The sequence below is a fragment of the Ornithorhynchus anatinus genome, chromosome X3, assembly GCF_004115215.2.
Source record: "Ornithorhynchus anatinus isolate Pmale09 chromosome X3, mOrnAna1.pri.v4, whole genome shotgun sequence".
Classification (NCBI taxonomy): Eukaryota; Metazoa; Chordata; class Mammalia; order Monotremata; family Ornithorhynchidae; genus Ornithorhynchus; species Ornithorhynchus anatinus.
The window spans coordinates 20,405,185-20,428,343 of NC_041751.1; the positions used below are offsets into that span (position 1 = coordinate 20,405,185).

The 23,159-nt window shown below is 44.0% G+C and overlaps 1 protein-coding gene across 3 annotated transcripts in view; it reads left to right on the forward strand.

The window, feature by feature from the left end:
* The window catches only part of CDYL (chromodomain Y like), a 134,042-nt gene that overhangs the window by 104,408 nt on the left and 6,475 nt on the right, over positions 1-23,159 (forward strand). The window contains exons 3-6 of one of the 3 annotated variants that reach the window (XM_029053993.2): positions 5,330-5,437; positions 7,664-7,920; positions 9,591-9,763; positions 16,363-16,573. In XM_029053993.2, coding sequence (XP_028909826.1) covers positions 5,330-5,437; positions 7,664-7,920; positions 9,591-9,763; positions 16,363-16,573 — 749 coding nt within the window. The remainder of the gene's footprint in view (positions 1-5,329; positions 5,438-7,663; positions 7,921-9,590; positions 9,764-16,362; positions 16,574-23,159) is intronic. The other 2 variants (XM_029053994.2, XM_029053995.2) reach the window with 2 other exon arrangements.

The following is a 23,159-nucleotide window of genomic DNA, read 5'->3' on the forward strand; positions in this document are numbered from 1 at the left end:
AAGATAGGACTTTAAAAAATGAAGTATTTTACATATAAAAAAATCTAGTTGAGAGTATTTTATTAATGGAACATATTTACAGTGCAGTTTGATCGCACAGCCCTGTGGTGTTTTCTATCACTGTTTTGTAATTATTTATATTGGTGTTGCCAATATTTTGAATCATAGGACTACAGTGTGCTTTATTTCTTGAAGGAAACTACTCTAGCCCTCTTGAACAACATTTTATGGGAAACCAACACTAACCCAGATAAGGGATTAGATGAGTGTGAGAGTGTGGATCAGGGTGAAGGTACGAAAAAAGGAAAACTAACTAACAGATGGGGGAAATGGGGAAAAGCAAACATCATCTCCGTAGCCTCCGCTCACCCAGCAAATGTGTGTGCTGGTGACACAGGGAAGAAACAGGGCAGCTCAGAAAGGAAACTGAAGGCACTTCGAAAAAGAGGAACCAAGTGACCCCCCTCTAAAATTGGTCACTGGTGGCGAGAACTTCAGCAACAGTAGTACATAGACACTTATTAACTCCACTAAACCATACTTTCAGAAATATCTTTGCACAACAGCAGACTTCAGCAAAATACCCTCTGTTCCATAATATCTGAAAAAAGGAATAATGTGTGCACGATACTCTTCTTTAAAGAGAGCGCTAACTTAATTATGAAATGAGTTGCCGTCAGTGGTATTTATCGAGTGCTTACTGTGTACACAGTGCCGAAAACTTGGGAGACTACAATACGGTTAAGTACTCACCCAAGTGCTTGGTATGATGCTCTCCACATAAGAAAAACTCAGTAAATACCATTGATGTTGATGATGACAATGAAAAGAGGGAGACATGAACTTTGCCCACAGGAGTTTACAGAATGGAGAGGGAGACAGACATTTTAAAAAATGACAGATGTATATGTACATAGTGCCATGAGGGTGGGGTGAAAAAATGCTTCAAGGGTATAGACCCAAGTCCATAAGCAAATCAGAAGGGAAGGAGAATAGGGGAAGTGAAGGCTTAGTTGGGGAAAGCCTCTTGGAGGAGATATGATTTTAGTAGGGCTTTGAGGGTGGGGAGAGTGGTGTCCTCCGATATGAAGGCTGGAGGGGTAGGCAAGGGGTCGGTGGCCAGAAGAATGAGATCGAGGTACGGTGAGTAAGTTGGAATTTGAGCTGTGAAGTGTGCAGAAGGATTGTAATAGTCAATCGACAAGGTAAGGCAGGAGGGGGAGCGCCGATTGAATGCTTTAAAGCCGATGGTCAGGAGTTTCTTTTTGATGCAGAGCTGGACGGGCAACTACCGGAGGTATATGAGGGGTGGGGAGACGAGGACTGAGCATTTTATTTATTTATTTTTTATTTTTGAAAAATGATCCGGGCAGCAGAGTTAAGTAGGGACTGGTGAGGGGGGAGACAGGAGGCAGGGAGGTCAACGAGGAAACTGATGCAGTCGTCGAGGCGGGATACGATGAACACTCGGATCAGCGTGGTAGCAGTTTGGATGGAAAAGAAGGGTCCGATTCTCGAGATGCTGTGAAGGTGGAACAGTGGGGTTTTGGTGAATCGGAGAGAGGTGGGAGGAAGGCGATTTGTTCATCTCTAGTCTTAGCATTTGAGTATTGTTTATTGCTCTCTGAAATCGTTTAGATTTTGTCTAGTCATTTAAACTGAATATTGTTATAAACAGCTAGGAAATTTATGCTGTTACTTTAGTAGGTACAGTTGTCGTGCACTGACTTATGTATGCTTAGCAGACTCCACATTCTAACAGAATCTAGTGGAAAATTTTACCAAATATCTTTCCCCCAAGTGGCACAGGTGAAATGGGAGTTGTCTCTCCTCCTAACTCTCAGCTAATACAAACTTTGATTGTTTGACTCCATTATTTTTAACTCCAGTTGCAATTTTTCAAGTTTGGAAAGTTTTTAAATGTTCTTCAGGAGATAATCTGTCTTGTTTTAAATACCAGAGGCTTTTACTTCAAAACAAATTTCCATAATTTAATGGTCTCAGTAATTCGTTTCAGTAAAACGTGTGCATATTTCTTTCTAACAGCCTTTCTGTAGTTTGGAGTCTCTTCACTCTGCCAGGGTTGTGAGCATAGGCATAGCTGCATTGTGTGGTAGCCTCCCCGTGGGGGCTGGTAAATTGCTGCAAGGTTTACCCTCAATGTCAGTCATGTCACATAGGCATGCAGGAGGAAGATCAAGCGCTTGGTTCTGTTTTAGGGACTCCCGGGAGTGCTTCTTCAGGAGGGCCAGGCTGGTGGAGAACCATATTATGCCTCTATTATTGTATTTATTGAGCGCTTACTGTGTGCAAAACACTGTGCTAAGCTCCTGGGAGAGTGCACTATAGCATCAAACACATTCCCTGCCCACAGCAATCTTGCAGTCTAAAGGGGGAGACAGATGTTAATGTAAATAAATAAATAAATTGAATAAATAAATTACAGACATATATGTACCATGGGGAAGGGAGAGAGGATGAATGAAGGAGCAAGCATGAGTGGCGCAGAAGGGAGTGGGAGGAGAGGAGGGCTTAGTTGGGGAGGTTTCCTGGAGGAGATGTGCCTTCAATAAGGCCTTGAAGTGAGGGAGAGCAATTATCTGATAGTAGGGAAGGGCGTTCCAGGCCAGAGAGAGGAAGTGGGTGAGAGATTGGCAACGAGAGCCAGGTACAGTGAGAAGGTTAGCACCAGAAGAACAAAGTGTACAGGCTGGGTTGATAGGAGAGTAGCGAAGTGAGGTAGGAGGGGGCAAGATGGTTAAGTGATTTAAAGCCAATGGTGAGTCTCTGTGATGCAGAGGTGGATGGGCAACCACTGGAGTTTCTTGAGGAGTCTTCTTACCATGGTCTGAACGTTTTTGAAGGAAAATGATTGGGGCAGCAGAATGGAGTATGGACTGGAGTGGAAAGAGGCAGGAGACAGCGAGGTCAGCAAGGAGGCTGTTACAATAATCAAGACGTGGGATAAGTGCTTACATTAATGTGGTAGCATTGATCTACTCATTGATCTGCCCCAAATCAAGATTTTTTCAACCTGTTTCCATAAGGATTTGGTAAAAAGTCAAAGTGCATCTGGTAGATGTACAGCAGATGTTATATTGCTGAATTTCTTGTAGTATACTCAGTTACCAACATTTGATCAGTAGAAAGAAGGTTATGAAAAATGGATTTGACTTCAAAGTGACTTCCCAAATATTTCTTTAAAATTGCATCCCTTAAGTGATTTTATGATTTCCCTAAAATTAGCATAGCAAAGGGAAACTTGGAATTGGTGAAATTCTAAAGGAGGTATCTTTTTTTTTTTTTTCTGATATGCTCTCCCTCTGATCAGTGGTTGAGTTGAGAATCCAAGGAACTATCTAAAGTGCGTGGGACAAAGGTTCTAAGAAGGCCAGAGGGAGACCTTGTTCGTTCTAGGAAAATGGAAAATGTCTTAATTTGAAAACATTAAATCCCATTCTGCACTGGGAAATTTCTGCATATAACCAAAGATTTTGAGGAGCAGTGTTGCCTAGAGGAAAGAGCAGGGGCCTGGGAGTCAGAGGCCCTGGATTCCAATCCTGGTCTGCCATTTGCCTGTTGTGAAGACCTTTGGCAAGTCACTAAAGTTCTCTGTGCTTCATTTCCTCAATTGTAAAATGAGGATTCAATACCTGTTCTCCATCCTACTTAGACTGCTTAGAACAGCGCTTCACATATAGTAAACACTTAGCAAATTCCATAATTAGTATCAGCCACAAGCTGCTAAATGTCACCAAATTCTGCTACAATGGGGCATATCCAGTGTTAGACAAATAAAAATCCAGTATGCCTTTTTGGAGATGGACAGCCCAGTTGTGGTGACAAACACCTAACTAAGCATCTGCAGGTAGCATTCCACTTTTATATGGCCATAGAACCTGGACCTTCCCCAGGAGGCATATATACAGTGCTTAAAACAGTGCTTGGCACACAGTAAGCACTTAAATGCCATCATCATCATATCCAGTTCGTGAAACATTTTTGTCAATCCGTCTACAAACATCACGTGATCGGACGAGATCATCAGCAGTTAAGCTGTTGATGATAAGCATCAAGGCAAAATAGAGCTTACCTTGGAAGAAAGTGGGTGACAGCAGGATACCCAAGCAACGGGGTATTTGAAAGCTTGTAGAGATGAAATGATATAAAGACACAGTGAAGATTGGCCTCAAACAATGTAGTGAAAACAACTGCAACCAAAAAAACAGCTTGGTAAGTAGCAGTCAGGAGAGGAGTTACTCTCTTCAAATGGCAAAGTTGGGCAAACTTGAGACCATGAGGCAGATTCCACTATAAAGTGATAAATTTAACAGTGTGATAAGGAAGCATCTTGAAAGTTTGGATGGGATTATCGATCAGATTGGTCTTTTCAGTCCCATCCACACATCTGGATTGCATCATACTAACAACTTCTTATTCAAAAACGAAGGACAATTTTACTGTCTTTACTGAAGCTCCAGAAATGAGCTCACCTGTCCTCCTTGACAGGACACTCCACCATCACTTTCATCCTTCAATTTTTTCTTTGTTGACAGATCCAGAAGAGAAGTAGTGTGGCCAGAGGAAAGAGCACAGGCCTGGAAGTCAGAGGACCTGGGTTCTAATCCCGGCTCCACCGCATGACTGCTGTGTGACCTTGGGCAAAGCATTTAACTTCTCTGTGCCTCAGTTACCTCATTTGTAAAATGGGGATAAAGACTGTGAGCCCCGTGTGGGACGTGGACTGTCCCCAACCTAATTAGCTCTTATCTACCCCAGTTCTTAATACAGTGCCTGGTCCGTAGTAAGCGCTTAACAAATACCATTCAAAAAAAAAAGAGAGAGAAATCCATAAAATTCAAATCTGGCTAAAATCCGGGCCGGTGAGCGGTTAGTGATGAGGCCGAAGGCACACATCTGGCAGGCCTTCAGGAAGGGAACAAACCCCCATCGGCTTGAGTCGGTCTGTTGGATTGTCTGATGCCTGAAGGTTTGCCGTCACATCCTTTGCCACCGGTGTGAATTGGGATTAGGAAGGCATTCCTGTCTCCTATCCCCCTTACGTTCCTCTCCCTGCACGGAGAGGAAAGAGCAGGAGTTTTTATGTCTCGTGTGCACACACACGCACATAGGCTATTATAGACCTGTAGTCCTCCACCATTGCCCATGAACTCAGAGGCAATCGCTGTAGAAGGGGCTGGTGCAGGGGGGAGAGAAGATGAGCCGGGATCCTCTTCCTCTTGGTGCCCAGAAGGAAAGGGCAAGGAAGGAAGGGAGACTGAGAGTGCGGAGCTACCGGAAACAAGTAAGAGTTCTCTGCTTTCCCCAGCAGCAGCAGACGTAGAAGTCCAGGACCCTCTGCTCCTTCCTCCCAATCCTCTAGGACTCGAGGTGAACCCCACCCATCCCCCCCGAGCCAGGAGTAACAGGAAAAGAGGTGAGTCAGGGCATTGCCACCTTCCCGCTCTTCCTATCTTCACCCCTAAAAACATACACATTCTGTAGGGTGGGAGATGGGTGAAAAGTGCCATGTCTGTCTGATTCTTGTTCATTTTAGAAAATGGTCCCATTCCTCCCTCTTGATCTTCTAAGCCAGCAGCCTCACCTTGCCGGCAGCACTTTGGTGTTTTTCACATAGCACCTTCAGGTTTTCGCCTATTTCTTCCACGTAGGGTGATTTACTACGTGTATCCCATGCAGCCCATTCAAGTGCAGGCTTGCTCGGCAACTTTGAGATGCACATGTGGGTAACCACAAGAGCTTAAGCACCCCCGTGCAGTGGTCAGAGGGCTGAATCCCAGAGCCTCCTGTGATGCTGTCCTGTTAAGTGTCACCTTGACTAATCGTATAACGAACATCTGGTAGATAATGAGCAGTCGAGGCATCTGCCCTCAATCGGCAAAATAAAATTAATATTTGCCACGCTCATCAGTTTTCACTCGTCTTCTGGAATGGTTTGCTGACCGATACTGGCCAGAAGAAGTTAATTTATGGTCTTTTCAGTAGCAATCATCACATCCTAAATTAAGCCCCAAGGATGAAAAATGTGAAAGTATTTAGAGGAGGGTTTTTTGTTTGTTTGGAGAATGGCGTTTCTGAGCCAAGTTTTAGTTTGTAGTTCAATTTTCAAGAATTGTTCACCCTTTCTGATTATATCCCATCACTTTGTTGTGATCTACTGTTGAATCATATAGGTTTAGTAGAGTGCTGCCTGCACTCAGTAAAGCTATTAATTGATTGATAGTTCACTCCTTATGTGTTCTTGTCCCTGTTTCCTTTTCCAGCTCTGAAACCGGTAAACATCCAGAGCTGGTATTTTGCCCCCAGTCTTGTTGTGTTAATTGCATAAAACTTTTTTTCCCCCCATAGTATTTGTTAAGCACTTACTATGTGCCAGGCACTGTACTGATCACTGGGGTAGATACAAGCTAATCAGGTTGACACAGTCCTGTCCCACATAGAGTTCACAGTCTTAATCCCTAATTTGCAGCTGAGGTAACAGGCACAGAGAAGTCAAGTGACTTGCTCAAGGTCACACAGGAGACAAATGGCAGAGCCAGGTTTAGAACCCAGGTCCTGTGACTCCCAGGCTCGTGCTCTTTCCACTAGGTCGTGGTGCTTCTCTCAGCATTGAGTGCCCTTTGGACTGCCAGAATGGTCTTACCATTGGCAGTTCCTTTAGGTAAAGTCATTCTATATAAAAGATTAAAAACCACAACTCTTTGCCTTTTGGACTCTCTTCCTTATTCTGTTTGGTTTTCCAAAAATATCCAAGCCTTTCTTGTTCATTGGATCCATAAACCAAGGAAGGAATCACTTTCATGCCGAGGATAAATCTATCATTTGCATATTCCGGGCCTTCTGCAAAAGAATTGGCCAAATGGCATAATTTACTTTGTCAGGAGAGTAGAGTCCTACTTAGACTGTGTCCCATGTGGACAGGGATTGTGTCCAACCTGATGAACTTGTGTCTACCCCAGTGCTGAGTACAGTGCTTGGCACATAGTAAATTGCTTAGCAAGTACCACACTATTATTATTATTATTATTATCATCATTATTATTATTCTGCATTTACATTTTGGGCTTTTCACCTTTTTATCTTCACCTGGCTTCAACAATTCATGTGGCCGTGAAGAAAACTCCTTGCCTTGAGCATTATTTTCTCAGATCATTTCCTCTTCTAGCACAATTTAGTAACCACAGTACATATTAAGTGAAATCTTTTCCTTTATTAGCAACAGGAAATTTAAAAAAAAGAAGATGTTCATGAGTGGGTATTTCTTCCCTTTGGAAACTTTTCAGAGTTCAGCAGTTATGACCCATGAGCTCCTTCCCTTTTTAACTTATGTTCTTCTGAAGTCATCTTTAAGGTTTGACTGTTAATTTAGGTCTTTGGGGCATGCAGACTCTATTTAATTCTTCATAATAGAAATCATTTTTGATATTGTAAACTGATATTGAAAATCTCTATAATGCAAATCATTTCTGATATTGAAAGCTTTGCAAAAGTTTGCAAAGTGCGTAAACACATTTTTGCAGTGTGTAAGAAAAGTCACTTTACAAAGATATTTTTAAAAAACTATGCAGAAAATTGTCCCTGATCCAGAAATACACTGTAAAAGGGGGCTTGATAGAATATTGTTATTTCAAACTCTTTCCAGGTTCATCTACCTTTCTGGATGCATTAGCTGCCAATGGAACAACCAATATACAAACATCTGTTACAGGCGTGACAGCCAGCAAAAGGAGGTTTATTGAGGACCGAAGAGACCAACCTTTTGACAAAAGGCTGCGTTTCAGTGTGCGACAAACCGAAAGTGCTTATCGATACAGGGACATTGTGGTTAGAAAGCAGGATGGCTTCACTCACATTTTATTATCAACAAAATCTTCAGAGAATAATTCCCTAAACCCAGAGGTAAGTTGCCATTGGTTCAAAGAGAGGTTTTAAAGAGTCAGATTATTTAGAGTCTGGCCTTAGTGGAAAGAGCACAGGATTGACAGTCAGTGGACCTGGGTTCTAATCCTGACTCTGCCACTTGCCTACAGTGTGACCGTGGGCAAGTTTTCTGGGCCTCATTTTCCTTATCTGTAAAATCGGGTTGCAGTAGCTGTTCATCCTCCCCCTTATGCTTCGAGGCCCTTGGGGGACAGGGACCGTGTCTGACCCGATGATCTTGTTTTTACTCCAGCACTTAGTATGATGCTTGGCACATAGCAAGTGCTTAACAAATGCAATTATTGCTAGTAGGGATTATATTTATTAAGTGCTCATAGTGTGCAAAACACCATTCTAAACCCCGGGAGAGAAGTGGGAATTAGACATAGCCCCCTCTCTCGTTTGGGTGTGATCAAAAACCTTTTTTCTTCTTTTTCTGCCTGCCTGCCTAACCATTGGCCATTAAACCACGGATTACAGTCATCTATTTTCTTTTCTCTTATTATGATGGCGAGTTGCTAATAAAGCACTCCCTATTCCCAGAAAATTCACCTCAGTCCCCTAAGCTTGGGTCCCCTCCAGTGGCTAGCCTTTCAGAGCTCTGCTGCCCTTCTCTCTGAGCGCTGTGGAATTTGCAGTCCAAGAGGGGTCCTCTGGCCATTCAGTCATTTCAGGATGGATGCAGACTAGCAGCAAAGGAGACATAAATTTAGTCAAAGCGGGGTTTTAAAGAACTGCACAGTAACTAGCGTCGTCTTTCACACGCCTGGTTTCCAATTGGCCTTGGGCCCGGACCCCTAAAGGCATCTCACAAAACGACCTGGGGGAGAAGCCGTGGGGCGAATGGAGAGTGAAGGGGCCCAGGAGTCGGAGGACCTAGGTTCTAATCCTGACTCCACCACCTGTCTGCCGAGTGACCGTGGGCCAGACACTTAACTTCTCTGTGTCTCTGTTCCTTCATCTGCAGATTGGGGATTCAGTACCTGTTCTCCCTCCTACTTAGACTATGAACCCCATGTGGGGCCCGATGATCTCCTATCTACCCTGTCACTCAGTACAGTGCTTGTCACATAGCGAGATCCCTTAACAAATGCCGCAGTTATCGTTAGCACGGGAAGCCGCGGGAATGGGGCTTGCCCGTCTTTTTGAGAGGAGACTCCACCGTTAGACACATCTGAATGTTTTCAAGTAGCTTCTTGTCCAGCTAAAATAAAACCCTTCCACGGTTATGTAATTGTACATATGAATACGCCCCGTAATTTTGGTTGGTACCATGAGCTTGGTGGCTTTGGTCGGTTAAAATTGAAAGGAACCGAAGTTACTTCGGTGACCTGGTTTGCATCTGCCATCTGCTGTTCAAACTACAGAAATGCCTGTTCGTGATGAACCTTGGAGGGGCCTGCCGAACATCGTCGCCAAGTCTGGAAAGAGCCTGGAGGAACTGTACTGCTCACCTATTGTCCCGCTTACAAATGTCATTCCTCTTTCTTTGAAGTAATGAAAGTGAACAGCGATCTCTCAAACCAGATCTGCAGTTAACAGAGATTCTTACTCTGAGGAGAAAATTGAGAAATGTAAATATTTGCCTGCATATGTTAACTTCCAGAACTTTGTTTGGATTCTTATTTTTCGTTCTTTCCAAATTGCAGGTAATGAAGGAAGTTCAGAGTGCACTGAATACGGCCGCTGCAGATGACAGTAAACTTGTGTTGCTCAGTGCAGTGGGTAGCGTCTTCTGCTGTGGTCTTGATTTCATTTATTTTATACGGCGTCTGACAGATGACAGAAAAAGAGAAAGCACTAAAATGGCGGAAGCCATTAGGTATGTAAAAGTAGCCGTCATTCCTTTAAGTGTGTGATGGTTTTCCTGTGCCTGTTCATTTTCTAGTCTGGTTAGCGTGACTGACTAACTTCCAAAATGTTCATCTGGTTAATGCATTACTGTCCACTGAATGTGCCTTGAAGTAAAATTCATTAAAGCAGCAGACTTTTCTGCTCCTCGGCATAAAATAATTTTACCTGTTGGAGATGAAAAGCTATTTCTCACTTCAAGGAAAGTTTAGTTGTGCTATTTGGGTGGTATGTTTAGCTTGGTCCAAAATTTGTGTCTCTCTGCTCTCTCATGGCAGATGTCTTTAATTTGCCTAAAGATGAATTCCACTGCCAAGCTTTCATGGGGACCTACTGTTTCTCAAACTGTCATATGAACCAGCTTAGACATTGAGGACTATTTCATTTTTAGTTATTTTTTGAAATTGGAGAAACAGTTCATCGCATGGGTCTTCCAAAGATTCCAAATACAGAAACCCTTGTCAGACACAGAATTCTGGCTAAACTTTTATTAACGTAATTGCTTAAAATGTTCCTGCCACTTTACAGAGGAGATAATAATACGCTCCTACGTCTGTTGTTTAACTTTTCTGGCAGTCGACGGTCAAGTTGCCTCATCCCACTGTACCATGACATGACTCAGACTTATAGTCCTTATAGTCAACTGAATGTTGGACCCTTGTGGGTCATCCTGTGAGAAAATGAGTAACTCATCTTCCCAGGCTAGTGTCTAGTTTTCACAATCCTTATGATAAGACTTACCGTGAAACAATTTGTCTATCTTCAGCTTGTGTGTGTGTGTGTGTGTGTGTGTGTGTGTGTGTGTGTGTGTGTTTGAGTGAAAAAAGTGTTGATTGTAGTAAGGAAGGTGTGTAAGATGGGGAGGTTAGCCCAGCTGCAGGTTTTACAAAGTTCATTCTACTTGGTCTCAAAATGCATCCTCTTCAGAAATTTTCAGTGAGCTATGTGCTCATCAGCTCTGCTTTAAAATTTAAAAAGAGCAAAGAATGTAATTACACCCTGAAGTTTGTCGATTTTTCCCTAAAGCGTTCTCCAGTTTTCCTCCTTTCCATTTGTGCCTAAGATCATCTAGGTGCTGCCTGACATAACTCTCCACAGTGCTGAAATGAGAATGTCTAGTGGTAGAAAACCAGAGAGAGCATGGACTAATGGAGATTTCAAATGAGCTTAATTGGTTGAGCGGGTCTTTGTTTTCCAAGTTACCATCTAGGGAGTAATATTTGGGAAAACTCACCTACTTCTGAAGGGTAGGGCCCCCGGCATCTTTTTAACTCACCCACTCATTCAAACTGACAGAGAGACCAGAGATCTGATCCTTTTTTCTTCCCCAAAGACCAGAGGTCTCCAGTGGACTAACTTGACCCTCCAGATTACTCATTTTTATTCAAAATAGAGGATAATTAACCTGCAAAGAAATCTCTCCTGTTCTCTCTTGTTTAAAATCACTTGGTGTCATTCGTGAAACTGAAAATTGTAATCCTGGACCAGGGATATTGAAAATTTTGAAGCAGGTGGTTTTAGTGCAGAGTGTTGGAAAGGTGGAAGAAAAATCAGAAAGGAAACCAACAAAAGGTTAGGCAAGAATTTATAGCTTTAAAACTTCTAAATGGGGAAAGGGAAGGTGGTCTGATTGAATACAGTGACTTTTGGCACGTCAGGCCAAATTACGGGAACACTGGAATGGAAGAGGTAAACACTGAAATTTAACCATGAAACTGTGTGGGGTAGATGGGACCTTACAGTGAATGAGTTTTTAGCTCAGATTGTGGTGAACTGTGAAGGGGGAGGAGGAGAAGGGTAATCAAATTTTGTTTTATTGGCCTCTGATCTCTCCTTCTCATTCTCTCTCCCTCTGCCTGATGCTTTTGACCCTTCCCCCCGCCCCAGGTGATAGACACAGTTGAGAGCGTCATTCCTTCCCATAAGTTTAAAAATAGAAGCGTAGGCAAGGCAAAATGAGGAAACTCGTTCACATTTTACCAGCAAAGTTATTCATAACACGTGTTTGCTGGGCTGATCCACGATGAGCTTTATAAACTAAATTCCTCCATTGCAATTGGGAATCTGGGACTGTAAAACTCAAACTGTCGAGAGATAAATGAGGAAATTGGAGTGGATGTTCTTATTCTGCGTGACTTCATTCTGATGAGATTCATCTCCCAGGCTTGAAGTGGTGCTAGGAAAGGAGCCTAGGATAAAAACCTGCCTCCCTCCTGATGGGCAGAGAGATGCTAAGCTCACAGAGCCCTCGCTTTAACACAAATTGGAGATGATCGAAAGGACATTACCACACATTTCCTGGAAGGTTCAAAAATGAGATTGTTTGGTGGCGACTGTGCTCATTTGGACAATCTTTGCATCACAGCACCACAGATGATCCCCTTCAGAATGTCAGCACATAGGCTTCATTCAGATAGCACCACTTGTTTTGGATAGTAGAGAGGGCTTGGCGGGAGCTGGATGCCTGAATTCTGGTGCTAGTTGGCCTACTCTCTGACAAGTCACCCAAGCCTCCCAGCGCCCCAGTTTCCTCATTTGTAAAATGGGAAGAAAATACTTTGTCTCCACATCTCTTTGATTGTGAGCCCTTTATGGGGCCCATTTAATTAGCACGTTCCCCCCCCCCCCCCCAGCATAGAGTTAAGCATCTAGTTAGTACATAATAATAATAATAATAATAATAATAATAATAATAATAGGTTTTCCAAGGAAGAGATGACCTGAATTCCTCTTGCCCATCATCGGTTGAAAAAGGTTATAGGATAGGGGCAGGGAAGCATGGCTCAGTGGAAAGAGCATGGGCTTCGGAGCCAGAGGGCTTGGGTTCTAATCCCGGCTCTACCACGTGTCAGCTGTGTGACTTGGGGCAAGTCACTTAACTTCTCTGTGCCTCAGTTACCTCATCTGTCAAATGGGGTTTAAGGCTGTGAGCCCCACATGGGACAACCTGGTTACCTTGTATCTACCCCAGCGCTTAGAACAGTGCTTGGCACATAGTAAGCGCTTAACAAATGCCATCGTTATTATTATTATTCCAAGAAATTCCTCTGGCATCCTTTGTTTCTCTAAGACCTATCCCTTTTAGATGTAGAATATCGTGTTCTTTTCTATTTTAAGTGGTGTGGGAAGGGGGGGTGTATGCTTGTGACTGTTTCAACATTTCTCTATAGAATTATCCTAATGACCTCCGATGGTGTTATTACATTTTAAGCATTCATCTACCCTCTGTATATCAGAGAAACAATTTCAGCAGTTGCCTCTTCAAGAGCGTTCAAGAGCAGCACAGAGCATTTATTTCAATGTGCCATTGACCCAGAATGCTCTAGAGGCTTCAGAACTGAAGTAGTTTAATGAAGGTTGTCTACACTTATCTCAAGTGCCTATTTCAAAGGTTGTCTGTCTCTCTTAGTATCGTGGTATCATTAAAACCCAGTGTGATCTTTCGAACAATGCCTCGGGCTCTCTCATTTAGGAATCCTTCTCTGTGCAAACACAGATCCATGTGAATGAGTTAATTCTCCCTGAATGAAAAGATCATGAAAACCAAAGGAAGCATAACTCAGACAGGCTGCACTGACAGCAGGGAGCCTGTGAAGAATCGTAGCTGAAGCTAATAAAATTTGGACTCTAGCGACCAGCTACAGCAACCCCGCTGACTTGGCTAAGAGAGTGAGAGAGAGAACTAGTTAAGGCATGTAAGGCTTTGAGCCTCCTGAATGGTTTTTGATTATCCAGAGTGGGTTCTCAGTATGTCAAGTGAGTTTCTGCTGCAGTGTAAATTAACATGCAGAAGAACCCAACTGATGAATGCGATTTTCTGTGTTGATGGCGACCGTTGGATTTGGTATCCAAACTGTGTCCAACCCGTTTTGCTTGTATCCACCCCAGTGCTTAGTACAGTGCCTGGAACATAGTAAGCGCTTAACAGATACTATTAATATTATTATTATCAATAACCTTATTTGATCTGCCATTTGATCAAGAGTTACCTGTGCCTAAAAGAAACCACCTTGTATTGAGGGATTTGCATTTCTTTTCTTGGAGAACTCATTCGCTCCCATGGCTTCAATTACCATCCACCTCTATGCAGATGATTCCCAAATCTATATCTCATTTATTCAATTGTATTTATTGAGCGCTTACTGCGTGCAGAGCACTGTACTAAGCGCTTAAGGTCTCCAGCCCTGACCTCTCTCCTTCCTCACAATCTAGCATTTCCTCCTGCCTTCAGGACATATCTACTTGGATGTACCACCTACACCTCAAATTAAACCTGTCCAAAACTGAACTCCTTATCCACCCACCCACACCCTGCCCCTCCCCCGTCTTTCCCATCACTGTAGACAACACCAATATCTCTCCCTATCTCACAACCGCCTAACCTCGGCATTGTCCTCCACTCATCTCTCTCAATCCACCCATATATTCAGTCTGTCACCAAATCCTGTCGGTTCTCCCTTCACCACATGGCTAAAATTCGCCCTTTCCTCTCCATCCAAACTGCTACCATGCTGATCCAAGTACTTTTCCTATCCCGCCTCGACTACTGCTTCTGCCTCTTCGCTGACCTACTGGTTCAAAAAAAACCTTCTCTCCCCACTCCAATCAGTACTTCACTCTGCTGCATGGATCATTTGTCAACTAAAACGTTCAGTCCATGTCTTCCCCCTCCTCAGGAACCTCCAATGGCTGCCCATCCACCTCCACATCAAACAGAAACTCCTTTCCATCAACTTTGAAGCACTCAATCAGCTTGCCCCATTCCTACCTCACTCACCTCCTACTACAACCCAGCCCGCCCACTCTAGCGCCAGTTTATTCACTGTGCCCCAGTCTCATCTATCTCATCGCCTACCCTTTTCCCACATCCTCTAGCCTGGAACTCTACCCTCCATATATGTCAGACTACCACTCGCTCCACCTTCGAAGTATTATTAAGGTCACACCTTCTCCATGAGGCCTTCCCCGGTTCAACCCTCTTTTCCCAGGGTTACTCTCCCTTCTGCATCATCTAGGCACTTGGGATCTTTTATATATATTTAAAATTCGCCCCGCTCCCAACCCCAGAGTGCTTGTGTACATATCTTTAAATTATATGTTATAAATTATTTATTCATGTTAATGTCTGTCTCCCCCTCTGGACTGTAAGCTCATCATGGGCAGGGAACACGTCTGCTAATTCTGTTGTATTGTACTCTCCCAAGCACTTACGTAGAATGATCTGCACATAGTAAGTGCTCAATAAAAAACATTGATTGATTAATGTTTCTCTGCCCAATTGGTCAGGCTCAGGACAACTACTTCCTTAATGGCTTCCAAGCCCGTGGCATTTAGGGAAGCAGTGTAGCCCAGTGGAAAGAGCACAAGCCCAAGAGTCAGAGGGCCTAGGTTCCAATTCCTGCTCCGCCACTTACCTGCTGTGTGACCTTAGGCAAGTCACTTCTCTGGGCTTCATTTAACACATCTGTAAAATTGGAATTAAGACTGTGAGCTCCATGTGGGAGTGGGACTGTGTCCGACTTGATTGTCTTTTGTCTACTGCGGAACTCAGTTCAGTACATGGCACACAAAGTGCTTAAAAGGTACCATTTAAAAAAAAAAAGGCCCCCATTCATCTGCACCATTAGGTAATCCCCAGCAGTGACTGGTTTCAGGTTGAATGAATGTGGAGACTTTTATGGGCTGTTGTGTATCTAGCACCAGCAAAGGCAGTGCCTAGGCAGGGGCCGACCACCATCTGCAGAAGAGCCAAATGAAACGATACTTTTTGAGCTGTACAGTTTACGGCCCCTCACGTGACATGTGGCTGCCATTACATCACACAGCACGCGGTGCGATGTGATGATGACATTCCACCACATGGGTTGTTTCGTAGAAGCAGTCGTTGATACCACCATCATCTCTTTGTGGGCAGCAAGGTCATCGGGGCCTTGTGGTGTCACCTTTGATTTGACTGAGCATGTGTAGACAGGGCCACGGATCTGGAGGTCCCCCAGACACACCGGTGGTGCCCCCACCCAAATTATTGGTGCACCTTGTTCTGTAAAGCAGTTGCTTGGAATAGGAAGAAGGTGCACCATCTATAATCCAGCAGTCCCAAGAAAAGCCAACACAGTGCCCAGTCTGACTTGCCACCGATAGCAAGCTCACATCTCCCGGCGAGACTGACAGTGGCTCTCGATTGACCTGCTCCCCTCCAGAACTGGGGAGTGAAAACCCCTACTCAGCCTCGCCAAAATTTCCCCACCTCCCTCCCTGAAGTTGTGTCACCTCCCTGTGATATTTCTATAGGAGTGGAAGCTAGGCAGGCACCTTCTCGTAGCTCGGATGCGTTCAGGGCCTCGATCGCTAGAAGCATTTTGACCCCCAGGAAGTAACATTTTGAAAAACCACAATGGGGGGTGGGGAGGGAAGAATTGGAAAATTACCTCCTGACAAGTGAAAGTGAAAATCATCATTTTGCTTAAGCCTACTTCTTGGTAGAAATGCGCCCTAGATACTAGTTTTTTTTTTATTGTTAGAAGATAAGACGCGTAGCATAATTGTCAAATCTGTTGCTTTCTTTTTTAGAAACTTTGTGCATACTTTGATTCAGTTTAAGAAGCCCATCATTGCAGCAGTAAATGGTCCAGCAATTGGCCTTGGAGCTTCCATACTGCCTCTCTGTGATGTCGTTTGGGCTAATGAGAAGGCTTGGTTTCAGACCCCATACACTACCTTTGGGCAGAGTCCTGATGGATGTTCTTCCCTCTCCTTTCCCAGGATAATGGGACTAGCTTCTGTGAGTAACTTCCGTTGGTTTGTTTTTCACTATTTGATTTTGGGGTTTTGGTTTTTTGGTTTTTTTGAAAATGGGGAATTCCCAAAAGCAGAGTGGTAATTCCCAGTTTGGTGTCTGTTTAAGGCGAACAGGTTGTCAGTCTGTGTCGATTCAAACGGTTCAAATGTTCTGTGCTTCCATGGGATTACTGGTTCAGTAAGAGGCGCTGAGAGTGGGAAGAGGTAGAACATGCAGAATCTGTTCTAGGGTTTCACCAAAATTTTCAGTTGCCAGGCTGGAATCCGCTCATTAGGAGATTTTCAATCTTCTGAATGTCAAGGAACAATGCCATTTTTTCATATGCCCTTACAGAGGCATCAAAAATTATTCTGAGTGGTACGTCAGTGTTTTAGAGAAGCGGCACGGCTCAGTGGATAGACCACGGACCTGGGAGTCAAATGGTCGTGGGTTCTTATCCCGGCTCTGCCACTTGTCTGATGTGTGACCTTAGGCAAGTCGCTTTGCTTCTCTGTGCCTCAGTTAACTCACCTGTAAAATGGGGATTGAGACTGAGCGCGCCACCTGGGACAGGGACTGTGTCCAACCCAATTTGCTGGTATCCACCCCAGCGCTTAGTACAGTACAGCACATAGTAAGCGCTTAACAAATACCATAATAGTAATTATTATTATCAGTAAAGTTCCTCAAGAGCAGGGCCATTTCTTCTGATGTTCTATGTTTTCAAGTGTCTAAGTGCTCTACCCGCAGTTTGGGCTAAGTAGATGTTACTGCTGCTGCTGATAGGATGAGTAGAAATTTTTCAGACTTTTTAATCCAGTTTACATTTTTAACTATCTCAACATTCACATGGCAAGTATGTCCAGCAATTTTATTCCTCTTTGGCACCTGCCAATAAAACAAATCTCTAAGTAGATGCTGATACAGCAGCCAAGCCTTTGGCCCACGCAGAGCAGTGTTAGGGTAAACTCGCTTGAATTCGGCTATCAAACTCCAGCCTCAATCTAATACTTAACAGCATGTAAATCTTGGTTTGGAGATGTGCGGCCTCTTCAGTGGAGCGAGAAGAATGATGATGCACAAAGATAAACAGAAACTAGCCATGGGGGCTAGTTGCCCAAGGGAATTTCATCTTGTTTGCAAAAGGAATAAGAGAAATTATCCAGAATAAAAAGTATATATGAACACGTATGGACAGTGGAGGTACTTAAACTGCACATCCCTGAAGTGGACTGTTAGTGTAGACTACATTTGTAAATAAAAAGGCACTTTGGAGGTAGAAATCATATTAGATTGGGCAGCAAATTACAAGTCCATAGCATCCTTTTAGACTAATGTAGGTAAATAGGTGGACTGAATCACTATTTTCCCAACATTAAGTGGAAGAGTCTCATTGCCTTTAATGAGAGCGAGAGCATCACTCCTGTGAATGGAGAAAAGAAAGGTTATTCCAGGCATAAGAATATTTTCATCTTGTCTTAGAGCCTTATTGCCAGGTAGTTTTTTGTTCTGTTTTGTTTTATTTTAACACCCCCCCACCCCCGTGTGCCCGCTGTGTCTTATTTAAGGCTTTGTTTGTCATTGTGACCTGAAAGAAATCACCAAGATTGTAAATGGTATGAAGCAGCCATGTTCAGAAGAAAAATTTCACCTAGAATGAAATAGTTGTTTGTGGAATTGAATCTAGCAATCACTGACGTTTATTGAGCACCTCCTGTGTCCGGAGGTAGTACTAAGCTCTTGAGAACACCACAGAATCAAAAAGACCCTTCCCTGCCTTCAAGGAGTTTACAACCTAATGTGGGGTGGAAGACAGACCAAAATTTGTGTATAAAAAGTGTAGATAGTGTAGCCTGGGGAAGAACAAGAATGGAAACTGGTAGTAGCAAGACCGTTGGGGGATGAAATACATGAATAAGGTGTGTGTGAGAAGATTAGTATATATATCTATGTATATGTAAGGACCATGAGGTGGCTGTTGGGTTGTTGTGGCTTGGGGAGGTGGCAGTTGATTGAGGAAGACTTCCCAAAGGAAGTGGAATTTCAGGGTGACTTGGAAGAATCCAAACCCAGATTTCCTCTGGACATGCCTTCCACTGCTGCACTGTAAATTTTTATAAAATGTTTTTTCCCCGAGATATATCTCAGTACTGAAAAAAACACTCAGTCTAAAGCAGGAGTTGGATCCGTGCCTGATGCAAATTCTGAAAACTTTGACTAGAACTGTCCTAAAATGATATTAAGTTAAGGGCGTATTAAATCAGTTTTGTTTTAGGTTGCATTTGGATGACTAGTGGAATTACACCATTTCTTCCAGGCCTAGGAATAAATAGATGAGGTGATAGTGGAGCATATGCCACTCCGACAGACAGACACAAACACACGCACGCGCATCTCCTCCCCCGCTGGCTCTCTGGAGGTCTTGCAACAGTTGCCGGGGGCCAGAAGCCCAATGAATCCGGCAAAAGAAAGATTTCTAGGAAGTCAGTGGCAGGAGCTATCGTTGACTCTCCCCCTGCTACGCCATTTCTTGTTGGGCTTCCTACTCTTACTAGCACTGGGGCCGCAGTGTGCCAAAGCTGGAAATAGGGTCAGATGGTGGTCACTTAGTAGGCGATTGCCAGTCATTGTTTTGCCATCGTTCACTCCATGGTCATCAGCCCACCCCAATATGTGCACTTCGCATGCGAGAGCAGAGCCAGCGAGAGCTCACCCATTCCATTTCTGTGGGTGTCTTCCAATTGGGCCTTCCAGCTAGCTCATACTGCTTCTCATTCTCACTCCCTCCACACACTGAGCAGGAGGCTGCGGGACAGATACCTTACCCCCATTTTCATCCGAGGGAGTGGAGGGAGCACGGGGAAATTGGAAGCTGTCCGTAGTCACGTAGGTAGTGCAGCCTCCCACACAGCTAGTTACCTGCGAGTCCTCATTTGCCCCCGATTCCAAAAATTCTTAGTAAAACCTCTTTATGATACCGATTTCAGGGTCGAGCGTAAGGGTGTGGAATAAAGAATGTGGTAGTCTTAAGCGCAGCGTTTTCATTGCTGTGTTTTTCCAGAACCCAGTATTTACTGTTTCATTTTTCGGAAACATCATCCTACACACATCTCCCCACTCCTTCCAGACTTCTACTGGTTACCCATTCCTCTCGGCATCAAGCAGGAAGTCCTGACCATTGGCTTGTAGGCACTTGATCAGCTCTCTCTCCCTCCTACTTATCCATTCTCTTCTATACCCACTACACCTCTGAGCACACTCTTCATTCCTCTCAAGCTGACCTACACCCCGTGCTGCCGCCTCATCTCTCTCCCACCACCCGTTTCTTGCTCACACCCTCCGCCCCCCTCCCCCCCCCCCCCCCGCCTGGAGCTCCCTCCCCTTGCTTATCGGACAGACCACAGCTCTCCCCTCCTTCATAGCCCTTCTGAGGACCCGCCTCCAGGAAGCCTCCCTGATTTATTTCTAATCTCCCCGCTTTCTATCCCCCAGCTGCTAAGCAACTGTAGCCCTTCTGCGCCACCTAAGCACTCGTAGTCCCCTGCAAAACATAAGTACTTATTTACTTTACTGTTGGTCTATCCCTTTAGACTGTAAGCACCTACAGCTTCTATCAATTGCGTCTACCGATTCTGTTGTATTGCACATTCCCAAGTGCCCGGTACAGTGCTCTGCACACGGTAAATGCTCGATAAATGCCATCGATTGACTGATGGGTATATCGTTCACGCCCTTAGACTTAAGCAGTAACTCTTGTACGTATGCCCTTTTCCTTCCTTCAATCTGTATTTTATTTTAATGTCTCTTCCCAGAGAGATCTTAAACTCCTCGAGGGCAGGGATCATGTCTGCTCGTTTTATCGTTCCCTCCCAAGTACGTAGAAGCAGCATAGAGAAGCAGCGTGGCCTAGTGGCAAAGAGCAGGGGCGTGGGAGTCAGGGGACGTGGGTTCTAATGCCGACTCCGCCAGGTCTGCTGTGTCACCTTGGGCAAGTCACTTCACTTATGTGCCTCAGTAACCTCATCTGTAAAATGGGGATTAAGAACTGCGAGCCCCATGTGGGACAACCTGATTACCTCATATCTACCCCTGCACTTAGAACAGTGCTTGGCACATAGTAAGTGCTTAACGAATACCATCATTATTATTTATCATTATTTACATAGTTCAGAGTGCAGCACAAACGGGGAACTGTATCTACTCTCAATCAATCAATGGTATTCATTGAGTGCTTACTATATGCAGAACACTGTACTAAGAGCCCGGAGAGTACAATTCAACAGAGTTGGTAGGCATATTCCCTGCCCGCAAGCAGCTTACAGTCTAGATGGGACGATTGATACTATTGATGAACTAAAACCAGTAAGACTTTAATTATAAAAACGTGTTATAAGGAAGTTTTTAGCTATAATGAAAGTTATGTGAATGAGTCTGTAATACGCTCCGAGTAGCTTTATCCCAACGTCTTTTGTTTTACTTGGTGTCTTCGGCTGTTGCTGTAAATCTCGTCTCGGAGCTCCCTTTATAAAAGTCTTACAGTTATAGTAGACAGCCAAGTATGGAAAGAAGAATGAATTTCCCCAAGAGATTGTTGGTAGCGTGGGGCTAACGATAGAAACGAAATGTTCGTTTGAGGTCTCCTCTTTTGGAAAGGCAGAAAATAAAAGCTGCTAAACTATGTACCGCCGTGTATTATGCACATGTGCCTGTGTGCTGCCCCTATAAAATTTTAGGGAGAAAAGAGTGCTGATGATGAAAAGCTACTTCCTTTAATATCAGCTCACAGAACGTAAGGTTTTAGAGAATACACCAACCTGTGCTGTAATAAAAGCCACCATTACCAACCATAAAATATCCCACTCTAATATCAATCAGTCAGTAGTATTTATCGTGTGCAGAGCACTGCCCACAGCGAACTAAAAGTCTGCATTACCGTTTAAGTTAGGGGCTCGGGCAGTTAGTTCCTTGGTCAGTTGTGCTAAGAGTGTCGGGTTATGTCCTTGATCAGTTGTATGGAAAGTGCTTAATGTGTGCTCTCCCAAGCACTTAGGACAGTGCTCTGCACACAGTAAGCGCTCAGCTAATACCATTGATGATGATGTGCGCCAAACACTGCACTAAATGCTTGTACTAAGAGTTGGTAGGCACGTTCCCCGCCCCCAAGAGAGTCCTGATGAGCTTCGGTTAAGGGAAACTCATGTTAGGGTATACCATGCCTGAGCTATATCTACCACCTCACGTCTGCTCACGGTCGCGTCTTGTGCCCGCACCGGCCTTTCCAGCCCCGTACCTGCTCATGAGTGAACTGCACCATTAGGTGTGTTCTCTTCAGATAAGAAGGGCAATTTCGTTTCACACTGTCTCCGGACAGATGCGCCGGTGATGGAAAAACATTCCCTAATTCTCCAGTCAGATTCTGTCCAAAGCAAAACGTGAAAGCACATGTTCCGGGAGAACCGACAGTCGTTCTCTCCTTTGTTCAGAAATGTTAGTCTGAGACTTTGTTATAGTCAAATGAAATTGAAAGCAAATCAGAAGGTGTCGAGTAGAATGCTCATGTTGCTGGGCTGGGTTGTATCTGAATAAGTTAAAGGCACAGCTCCTGCCTAGCTAGGATCTTACGATTCCATATAAAGGCAGCACAAATTATGGAGACTCTCAGGTGCTCTTCCCAAGCATAGGGAGACCAGAGATTTAAACATTTGTACCTGCGCATATGTTAAGGTAGCCTAGAGGGAAGGAAAAGGAAGAGATAGTCATTGTGAAATTCAGTGTCCCCTGGGCCCTTTATCCTCTGGGGAGAAAAAAAGTAAATTATGTGGGAATCGATGATTGACACAAATCTTGATGTGGATAAGTAGTAAAGTCTTATTTCCCAGAAATTCCCCTTCCGAAGAAAAAGGGAGGCGGCCTAAGGAAAAATCAAATCAACAGTATTTATTGAACACTTACCCTGTGCAGAGCACTGTACTAAGCGCTTGGAAAAGTACAATATAGCAGATACAATTACAGCCTACAGGGGGAGACAGACATTAAAAGAACTTACAGATAGGGGAAATTATAGTAGGGAAAGAAACCAAGTTGGCTCTCTGCCTTCTTGCACTCCCCACTCGATTCTCTCGTGGCCGGATTAGGGAGGTGGCTTCCAGTTTTGAAACAATGGGTTGCCAATGGGTGGCCAAGCAGAGCCAGCCATAACCGGGCAGTGAGGTACCAGCTCTCACTTTCTTCCCTGGGATTTTGTAGTGCCAGGAGCAAACTCAGGCCTGGAAATTGCGATCTCTGCCTGGGACTAATCCTAGGAAGACTTTTTGGCTCCCTTGCCTTGTGGACTTACTGCTATGTCTGGTCTCTTCCTTTGATTCAGCAGCTAATTGTAAAAAAAAAATGCTTAGTTTAACTTTCCTTTATGCTTCTTTTATGTAATTCAGCTGCTAGTCCCGCTAGACTTAGTGCCAAGGCACTGATGTGTATAAAAGGGAGTTTTGTACTTTTACAGGGAAATTGTCAGTTATTTCCTGCCATCCCAGTGCTTTCACCACAGAGGCTAATTTACAAATTAGGAAAGACCGTCTAGGTTGAGAAGCTA